The 11,109-nt window shown below is 45.4% G+C and overlaps 1 protein-coding gene across 1 annotated transcript; it reads left to right on the top strand.

Annotated features, from left to right (window-relative positions):
* Positions 1–2,031: 2,031 nt before the first annotated feature.
* On the top strand, positions 2,032–8,595 carry LOC127312200 (heat shock 70 kDa protein 16). Its single transcript, XM_051342672.2, is given in 10 exon segments — positions 2,032–3,290; positions 3,381–3,593; positions 4,598–4,690; positions 4,772–4,840; positions 5,344–5,544; positions 5,618–5,764; positions 7,540–7,668; positions 8,021–8,151; positions 8,257–8,285; positions 8,288–8,595. Coding segments are annotated over 10 exon segments (2,202 nt in total). The 5' UTR covers positions 2,032–2,129; the 3' UTR covers positions 8,317–8,595.
* Positions 8,596–11,109: the final 2,514 nt, after the last annotated feature.

Here is an 11,109-nt window from a genome sequence, read left to right as displayed (position 1 = left end):
CAAAAACAAAGTAAAGAGATTGGGAAGTGGAGACTCCCCTTGCAGCGTGTCTTGATCTCCCCGGCAACGGCGCCAGAAATTTGCTTGATGCGTGTGGTTGGCACGTCCGTTGGGAACCCCAAGAGGAAGGTGTGATGCGCACAACGGCAAGTTTCCCTCAGTAAGAAACCAAGGTTTAATCGGACCAGTAGGAGTCAAGAAGCACGTTGAAGGTTGATGGCGGCGAGATGTAGTGCGGCGCAACACCAGAGATTCCGGCGCCAACGTGGAACCTGCACAACACAACCAAAGTACTTTGCCCCAACGAAACAGTGAGGTTGTCAATCTCACCGGCTTGCTGTAACAAAGGATTAACCGTATTGTGTGGAAGATGATTGTTTGCAGAAAGCAGTAGAACAAGTATTGCGATGATTGTATTTCAGTAAAGAGAATTGGACCGGGGTCCACAGTTCACTAGAGGTGTCTCTCCCATAAGATAAACAGCATGTTGGGTGAACAAATTACAGTTGGGCAATTGACAAATAAAGAGAGCATGACCATGCACATACATATCATGATGAGTATAGTGAGATTTAATTGGGCATTACAACAAAGTACATAGACCGCCATCCAACTGCATCTATGCCTGAAAAGTCCACCTTCAGGTTATCATCCGAACCCCCTCCAGTATTAAGTTGAAAACAACAGACAATTGCATTAAGTATTGCGCGTAATGTAATCAATAACTACATCCTTAGACATAGCATCAATGTTTTATCCCTAGTGGCAACAGCACATCCATAATCTTAGAACTTTACATCCTTTGTCCCGATTCACGGAGACATGAACCCACTATCGAGCATAAATACTCCCTCTTGGAGTTACTAGCATCAACTTGGCCAGAGCCTCTACTAATAACGGAGAGCATGCAAGATCATAAACAACACATAGGTAATAACTTGATAATTAACATAACATAGTATTCTCTATCCATCGGATCCCGACAAACACAACATATAGTATTACAGATAGATGATCTTGATCATGTTAGGCAGCTCACAAGATCCAACAATGAAGCACAATGAGGAGAAGACAACCATCTAGCTACTGCTATGGACCCATAGTCCAGGGGTAGACTACTCACTCATCACTCCGGAGGCGACCATGGCGGCGTAGAGTCCTCGGGAGATGAATCCCCTCTCCGGCAGGGTGCCGGAGGAGATCTCCAGAATCCCCCGAGATGGGATTGGCGGCGGCGGCGTCTCGAAGGTTTTCCGTATCGTGGCTCTCGATGACCGGGGGTTTCGCGACGGAGGCTATTTGTAGGCGGAAGGGCGGTCAGAGGCGGCACGAGGGGCCCACACCATAGGTCGGCGCGGCCGGGGCACAGGCCGCGCCGCCTAGGGTGTGGCCACCTCGTGGCCCCACTTCGTCTCCTCTTCGGTCTTACGGAAGCTTCGTGGCAAAATAGAACCCCGGGCGTTGATTTCGTCCAATTCCGAGAATATTTCGTTACTAGGATTTAGAAACCAAAAGCAATGAACAAAGAATCGGCACTTCGGCATCTTGTTAATAGGTTAGTTCCAGAAAATGCACGAATATGACATAAAGTATGCATAAAACATGTAGATATCATCAATAATGTGGCATGGAACACAAGAAATTATCGATACGTCGGAGACGTATCAGGAGGCGACGAGGGAGCAGGGAGGGGCAAGGAGGCGGCGGCGGCGGGCTGGGGTTGGGCTCCCCTGTCGCCTGGAGGAGGGGACCGAGGGGAGCGAGGTCAGTTCCGGAAGATACTCCAAATCTTGCTAGTAGCCTGATCCTGACCTACTGGAGATGCTCTTAGCAAGTGCATTTGGAGCATGCCATGTCCTAGCAAGGCAGGCAAATGCAGAAGCCCGGGCTGTCAGTGACAAGCTGACGACACTGCCCTGAGCCCCTGACAAGCCCGACCGCACCATCTCTGCTCCCCTCGCCCACCCCGCCGCGGCCGGCCCGTACCCTCCGCCGCTCCACCCACCCACACCCACACGCGCACGGACCTGTCCCCCCAAATCCCTTTCCCTCCCTCCCGACCCACCGCATCGATCGCCGAATCCCCCAATCACCACCACCGCCGCCGCCGTCGCCCTCCGGCCGCCGCGATGAGCGTCGTGGGCTTCGACGTCGGCAACGACACCCTGGTGGCGGCGGCGGCGCGGCAGCGCGGGATCGACGTGCTCCTCAACGCCGAGTCCAGCCGCGAGTCGCCCGCCGCCGTCGCCTTCTCCCACAACGCGCGCCTCCTGGGCGCCCACGCCTCCGCCGCCGCCTCCTCCCACGCCCCCTTCTCCAGCCCCAAGCGCCTCCTCCTCCTCGCCTCCCGCCCCGACCTCCACCCGCGCGACCTCCCGCGCCTCCCCTTCCCCATCCACACCCCCGGCGCCCTCGTCCACGCCGACCACCTCGGCCGCCGCATCCCGCTCACCCCAACCCACATCCTCGCCATGCTCCTCGCCTACCTCAAACACCTCGCCGAGGCCGACCTCGAGGCCCCCGTCGCCGACTGCGTGATCTCCATCCCCTGCTACTTCACGCAGGCGCAGCGCCGCGCGTACGCCGACGCGGCCGCTGTGGCGGGCCTCCGCCCGCTCCGCCTCATGCACGACCTCGCCGCCACGGCCCTCTGCTACGGCCTCTACCGCTCCGACCTCGGCGTCGCCGGCGGGCCACCCACCTACGTCGCCTTCGTCGACGTCGGCCACTCCGACACGCAGGCCGGCGTCGTCGCCTTCGACCCCGCGGGCATGAAGGTGCTCGCGCACGGCTTCGACGCCGACCTCGGCGGCCGCGACTTCGACGAGGCGCTCTTCGAGCACTTCGCGGCCGAGTTCAGGGACAGGTACGGGATCGACGTCCTGGGTAGCGTCAAGGCCAGCATGCGGCTCAGGGCCGCGTGCGAGAAGGCCAAGAAGGTGCTCAGCGCCAACGCCGAGGCTGTGCTCAACATTGAGTGCCTGATGGAGGAGAAGGATGTGAGGGGCGTGATCCGGAGGGAGGACTTCGAGAGGCTCTGCTCCGGGTTGCTGGAGAGAGTCGTCGAGCCGTGCAGGAGGGCGATGGCGGACTCAGGCATTGGGCTGGAGAAGCTGCAGTCAGTGGAGCTCGTCGGGTCAGGGTCTCGTGTTCCTGCTATTGCTAGGGTTTTGGCGGGATTCTTCAGAAGGGAGCCTAGTCGCACGATCAATGTCAGCGAGTGTGTGGCTCGGGGTTGTGCGCTGCAGTGCGCAATGCTTAGCCCCACATTCCGTGTTCGCGAGTATGAGGTATGCGTGCTTGCTCTCTGTCTTGTAGTATCTGATGAGTATAAAATCAGCTTAATGTGGTACTTGAAGCATGCTGTCGATGTATTTCAGGTGCAAGATGTAATTCCTGCCTCAATAGGATTTTGCACTGAAGAAGGCCCAGTATCAACAGCGTCAAGCAACGCGGTGTTCCGGAGAGGCCAGCCCCTTCCCAGTGTTAAGATCATCACGCTGCATAGGAGCAGCGGTTTTACTTTGGATGCGTTTTATGTGGATGAGAATGAATTGCCTCCCGGCACCTCAACACAAATCGGTAGTTTTCAGGTATGCTATTAACTCTTTTGACTGATTAAAGATGATCATGTTTTAACCTTTTGCTCCAGATGTCTCGTCTGTTTGATTTATGCCTGGAAAGTGTCAACCATCGTAAGCACAAGTTCTGGTTCTTTCACAAGACAATTGCAACTGTAGGATTACTAGTTTATATCAGAAACTGATTTTCTTCGGGAACTACCTGGCAACTTCATTCTATAAAGAAACCAGAACATTATTTGCAACAACGTATTATGATGTTCAGTTTTTTTCAGGCTCAATAGTTTTCCTGTCATTATTATTGTATTTTAAGTCGTCACATTCACAATGCTGCCAATGTCTCTTCATTTTGCGTGAAAGACTAACATGCCCTCTTAACAAATCTTAATATTCCGTCTTGTAAGAGCTCATCCAGTAACTTGATTGTCGCTGCAAATTATCAAGTTGCTTAGTTCCTGATCATCATTTTGGAAACCATTCCAGACAACTATTGTATTCCTAGCTATTAATTGACCTTAGTGCACTCAAAGATCAGGGTTGCGCTCTCTGGCATTTTATTTATTTTCTCCTGAAACTTCAGGATCCACAGTTTGAATCCATAACTTCTGAAGTTCTGATGGACTGATGGTAGCTCCATATTACTTTTCCATACATATTTGGGCATGGTTCAGTACAGAAGTTCTTTTTGAGTGGGTTGGTCAGGGGTTGTAAGGGCTGGTAGAGGAGGATGTAACACATGCATTTACCTACTGCATTACCTTCATAATTTATATATTGCACCGCATCTTTTGTATGCCCTCTGATCCATAATAACTGTCGTGGTTTTAGTTCAATTTTGAATTAAAACACGACACTTATTATGGCGGAGGGAGTAGCTATTACACGTTTATGCCAGTTGAACCGTGGCAAAAGAGTAATCTAGCCATGAATTGAACGAAGTTACACTTACTGTTAAATGTTGATGTTTTCCAGAATTCTTTATAATTACAATAAGTGTTGTTTCTTGTTTGTTGCAGATTGGCCCTTTCCAAGCACATAGTGAAAAATCTAAAGTCAAAGTAAAAATTCGGTTAAATCTCCATGGGCTGATTTCAGTGGAATCAGCTGTTGTAAGTGTCAACTTTCATAGTCACTACCATATTTTAATTATAAGCTGTTTAATGTTGTTTGTAACCTTTAAACTGTCTCAGTTGATTGACGATGATCAAAGGGATGCAAATTCTGCTGACTCTATGGAAGTTGATTCCAATGATGACATGGTAAGGGGTTGCCAGCTCTCCCTTAGCCTAGATTTGTCATTTGTGTGACATGTGCCGCTCTAACATGTAGCACGTTATGATGACCAAAGGGATGCAAATTCCACTATGTATGCAAATTCAGCTGACTTTCCCTAATACTGTAGTAAAATGAATGCTGTATGAGTATCATTAGCAGCTGGCGTTCTGTCTTGAAATAGGCAATAAACATGCTGTAATAACTCGCAAGCATACGGCCTCCTATATCTTTCATTTCATCCGTAGGCATATACGTAGTATATGATATTTTTCACTACTTAAGATTCTAAATTATGCGATAATATTTTCAATCCTTTGCCCATTGTGAGAAGGTACCTTAGGAGTTAGGATTAGTTGTAGGCCGAGAATTGGAAATGGGGTAGGAAAGTTCCTGCCAGATGCACACCATAAATACATTAAAGCTTTAACTAATCATCTTTCGTTCATATGCCTAACTAATTAGGTTTGTCAACTGTTATTATCTGCAGGATCACAAGTCAAGAAATGTACGGCAAATGCACCGGCAGGATTTGCCAATTGTTGAGTCCATTTATGGTGTAATGAGCAAGCAGGAATTGCTGGAAGCTCAAGAGCAAGAACAACAACTGGCCTATCAGGATAAACTTGTGGAGCGAACGAAAGAAAGGAAGAATGCATTAGAATCATATGTGTATGACATCCGTAATAAGGTGTCAATCTGACTACGTTTTTGCAATTCCTTTCCCAGCCTAAAGTTCTGTTCTCTGATGAATCACTTTCTAGCTTTCTGAGAGGTATCGGAGCTTTGCAACTGATTCTGAAAGGGAAGAAATATCAGTTAATCTACAGCAGACGGAAGAATGGCTTTATGAAGAAGGTGATGATGAGACTGAAGCAGTTTACACTAGTAAACTTGAGGAGCTCAAAAAGGTATAAATGGAACTTTCTGCTATTTTTTTTTTGTCTGTGTCCATGGTCCCTTGTACATCTTTCCTGGTATATGTTTGCTAAGGCCCTGTTTGGAACTGCAGTAACATTTCACACCTACAAACAGTTTGCACTGGTAAATTAGTTGGCACAAGAAATTCCGATCAAATGCAGTGGTAATTTATTCCCATGTGAATGGCGTTTGGATAGACACTTAGAAACTCTGCTGTCTGTTCTGAACACAAGAACGATGGCCGCTGTCACCTGCTACAAGAACAACATGGAATCTGGTGTTTGTTCGAAATCCGCAGTATGGGGCAACCCAACGGCTGCCGCCTCCAGCAAGAACGGCTATACAGTCTACAGGCTGGTAGCTCTGCCGCCAATAGAATAATTCAGCCATGGATCCTCCAGAGCCGCGGAAGAGATGGGCTACCGTTGAAGCCATAGGTTACTGTTGCTGATAAGATCCATGTTCGTCGTGCGGCGCAGAGCTAGGTACTTCGTAGCAGCATAACACTCCGGCATGTCGCTGCAAAAGAGCTGGCTGGCGTCACCTCACCCATGGCAGCGGGCGTCTCCCTCAACATCGTGTACCATGAATCATGCTCGCTGGAGGAGTCCGACTTTCCTTGGCTGCAGGATCTGGCACCGGGTGACTTTGAAAGCCTTCTACGTACACGGTGGCAGGCTGGAGGAGTGCACGGAAGTTGGAGTCACTCCCCTCGCGAGCAGTTGGCCATCTGCATCTGGGCCAACAGTGTTCGGCGGCTGGAGGGAATGCTGGGAGTGGTGTCTCCTTCCACCAAGGCGTCACCACTTTTCATCCCTGATATTCTCTTATTAGAAAACCGACCTCTGCAGCTGATTTTTTATTTCGCGGTGTAATCACCAAACCATTGGATTTGGACCAGCCCAAAACCAGGATTCCAAACAAAATTTTGGTTGCCTGAGTGATTTTTGAGGGTGCATAAATTACAGGTGTATCGTACTCAATATTGCTCTCCAGACGGGTCCTAAGCTATTTTCTTGTCCTTGCTACTATAGTATTTCATGATTTCTCACTTCCATCTTTTGGTTTAACTGGTCTTCCACTTGTATATGTTTTGTATACCTGTTCTTTTTTTGTCCATCGTCCACGTTAATGCACATTGTTATGCTAGTCTTCTGCTTCCATCAATAATGACGTGGTCACTATTTCTTGAAGGTCTATTGTTGCACCAAACTTAGTTTGGAAATATTCCATGTATTCGATGTACTTATACCATATTTAGTAATACGTTCTACTTTTACAGAAGTAAATTCTATATTTCAAAAGACCTCATGCTCTCATGGCAGCCCAACAGGCAACAGCCATCCCCCAACTTTGCATATGGGAAGTAGTAAACTAGATACGCCTAAGAGTAGGCTTTTTTTAATAATGTTTTTTACTCCCTCCGATGGATGTATCTAGACACATTGTAATTCTAGATACATCCATATTAGTGACAAGTAATATGTAATTCTAGACACGTTGTATTTTTCGACAACCTTGGTCAAACTTAAGATAGTTTGAATTAGGACAAACCTAGAACTTCAAATTTTTTTTTTTTGGAACAGAGGGAGAAGTTGCCGGAGGCAGTTGTGCTGTAGTTGGTGATAACTCCCTAGAACTTCAAATTGCTCTTCTGTTATTTACCAGATCCTGGTGTATCATCTGCTTCCAAACTCTAGTTTGTTTGTTTGTCATGCACCTGTTTGTTAGACTATTTTTCTTATGTTCCTGTTTATATATGAAGCTTGTAGATCCCATTGAAAATCGTTGTAAAGATGAGGAAATCAGAGCTGAGGCCACGAGGGAGCTGTTGAAAAGCATTGGTGAGAACAGAATGGCTGCCAAGTCATTATGTGCGCCTGAACAAGAAGCCGTAAGTTGTTTAATCATTAGTTTATCATTTGTGCACTTGTATCATCGACTATTTATGTGTGGTAACCTCAGCACTGCGGTAAGATGATGCACGTTGTAGAGTGAAATTGTTTATGTTCCTTGCAATATGTCAATTTACAAAAATCCCATTTCATTTTTTTTACAAAAATTGAATCCAACAAGAGAAAAGGAATGAAGTTTTTGAATTAATCCTAGGTTACTTAATAGTGAATACACAGTATTAATAATAGTTCAATTTAACTTGTTGGTATTTCTGTCTGCATACTGCATAGCATCGTGCTATACACAGTTCTGTAGCTACTTCTGATTCTGATGATGGGTTTGCCTGTCAGATTGATGATGAGTGCACTAAAGCTGAGCTGTGGCTGAGGGAGAGCTCACAACTACAGGGGTCCTTGCCCAAGAATGTTGACCCTGTAGTTTGGTCCCATGAAATCAAGAAGAAGGAAGAAGAGCTGGACAGGTATTTGACCTTTCTTCTCTTGAAGCCAATTTTTGGCATTTTGAGCTCTCCTAGAAAAAAATGATTGCTGTCCCAGATTATCTAACTGGCTGATTCCACTTGCAGGTCATGTAGCAACATAGTAACTAGTAAGGGGCGGGGCACTCCAGCGACGACGGATGCTAGCAGGGGGTTCAGATGAACTACATAAATCGGATAGAAATATTAGACCTTGCTGAGGTGACGCTGCTGAACTGCTGTGGCTAGGTCTGACATTTTGTAGAAATATAGAGACAGATGAATTTCATCTAACATCGCCATACGATCAACTCTGTACCACACTGCCCGCCATTGGGTCTGCATCTGAATATGCTTATGCGCAGTTTTCACTTGAGAACCTAGTCATGATTGTTGATACTTGTGAATTCTTTTCCCCATAATCAGATAAAGGTTATTTTCTGCTTATGTGTGCTCCCAACAAACAAGAGAAATTGAACATAGTTGTTGAATGGGTCCACTTTCCAAGTACTGTGAGTTGTAGATGCTGTATTAATTTTGTGTAAGATGTATGATGATCAATGAGCAGAGATCATCATGCTTTGAATGCTATGCTGCAGTGAGATTTTAATTTATGAAGAGTTTATTTTTCTTGCAACTTCACTCCCTAGATGAGAAGAAACTCAGAAGATACATCACGACAACCTTTTCTTTTCTTTTATTTGTGCATGTAAACATATGTTTTAATCAATTTGTTTTGTAAGTGCAGAAGCTCTAACTTGGATAAAGAAAAACGGAATGCACATGCAAGGGCAACTGCTTGAGTTTAGACTTTACCTGGTAACACATTTAAAAAGATTCTATTGAAAAATCATTGATGTGTGTCATGTTATAACAGACAACTTACAAAATTTCATGCAAAATCGAATTACGATCAAACTTGTCCTGTACAAAGAAAACATGTGGTTGTTACACTGTTTCAAATATAACTTGAAGATTTTATATTATTTTGTGCAGGGCATATCTGGTCATATTTTAGCACGAGCGTCTTGTGGATGCTCATGTACATTTTACACAGACCCAGGATCATATCGATGTGCATTTTATATATGAATGTTTTGAGAGTTTTTGAAGATGCATAATTAGGTAAACTCTAAACTAAGCACCCATCTTATACATTTTACACAGACCCAGGATCATATCGATGTGCACCTTTTCATTTCGATACCTTTCGTGCCAATTGATTAGGGCAGCAGTGGCCTTATCGCCCTCTTGATCGCTCGATACTCCATTAAACAATTCTCTAGATTGTTTCATATGATGGAAAAACTAAAAAAGAAGTCGACCAACTTACCCACAAATCTTTAATTGGTTCCACCACAATTACTCCCTCCCGCACAAAATATGTTGCATATAAAATTTGGTCAAAGTTAAACTTCATAAAGTTTAACCACATATATTGAAAGGAATATAAGCATACACACCACATTGATATTAATAGAATTATCACAAAATATACTTTCATATTATATCCATTTGATATACTAGTAGATGTTCATATTATTTTCTATGTTCTTCGCCTAGCTTTGCCATGTTGGACTTTTCCGAAATATTATACGCACCATATCATCATGGTTATGGCCTTATAGGCAGGAGGAAATATACTGTGGCATCACAAAAAGCTCTAGGGTTCAGCTGGATTCACATGACACTACCATCGACAGATTGGGGGGCCACAAGGCAGAAATGACTAGGGTGGTTCAAGCTTAAATGATTTTTTAAGAGAGAGAGAGAGAGAGAGAGAGAGAGAGAGAGAGAGAGAGCGAGGGAGGGAGGGAGGGAGGGAGTGAGAGCGGGAGGGAGGGAGGGAGGGAGGGAGAGAGAGAGAGAGAGAGAGAGAGAGAGAGAGGGAGGGAGGGAGGGAGGGAGGGAGGGAGGGAGAGGGAGAGATAGATAGAGAGAGAGAGAGGGGACCGGGTGGAGTCGGATCTATGGGGGACAAATAACTATGAATTAGAATCTTAGAGTTATATACGACAATTCCAAATGATTGGAGCAAAAGCGAAGTAGTCACAATTGAGAAACAAGAGGGAATCAACCAAATTGTATATGCACTTTGTGGTTCCATCAGACATAGTAGAAACATGCTAAAGACACACGCCGGTTTTTTTTTCTTTTGAAAAGGAAGTTGATATGCCTGGTAAAGGTATACATCATGTCATGCATTTATTTGTATCTTATTCAACAAAGAGCTGGTAAGATTATACAATAAAATAATCTGAAGCCACCACACAATACTTATATATCTAACAATGAGAGAAGAAAATATCATCAAGACATTATGCCCTAGAAACATAAAACAACACCCCACTAGCGGACTTCTTATTTTTCGGTGATTGATTTTTGTATCGACCCTCGTTGATCCATAATTTTTAAACATTAAATATTCAGGCTTTAATAAAAAGTTGTATGCATCAATCGATGCAGAGACCGGGATGAACCCCATTTCAAAAAACGAAGCTAAGCTACCGTGAGCAGCCGAGCATCATCTACACACTATGGCGAAAAGGAGCGACCAAGACCTGTGGTGCCAGGTAAATTAGCATCATCTAGTCACACTATCGCGGCCCACTGCTGATCTTGCTATACCCAAGAAGCGTAGAATCACCCGCGTTGGTCTCTATGTATAAACGTAGCTGGAGTACATGTGGCATCCTTGTGCATCCTAATACCTCCCATGCCAAATGAGCGACAAACTAATTAGTTGTTAAATGTATTAACTAACGAGAATTAAGAGTATTGGAAACTTGGAACGGGGAGGTACATCCAATTCGCGAGTGATGAGAAGGGGATGGGAAAGAAAATTGTGTGATACTAAAAACCTCGAAACTATTATAGCATCTCTCCTGGCATATACGTCCACAGATGAGTAGAAAGAAGTAGCAATATATATAGAGAGAGAGATGTGGGTAGCTGACGACA

This window comes from Lolium perenne, chromosome 7 (genome assembly GCF_019359855.2).
Source record: "Lolium perenne isolate Kyuss_39 chromosome 7, Kyuss_2.0, whole genome shotgun sequence".
Lineage (NCBI taxonomy): Eukaryota > Viridiplantae > Streptophyta > Magnoliopsida > Poales > Poaceae > Lolium > Lolium perenne.
This window is presented reverse-complemented; position numbering and strand designations above follow the sequence as displayed.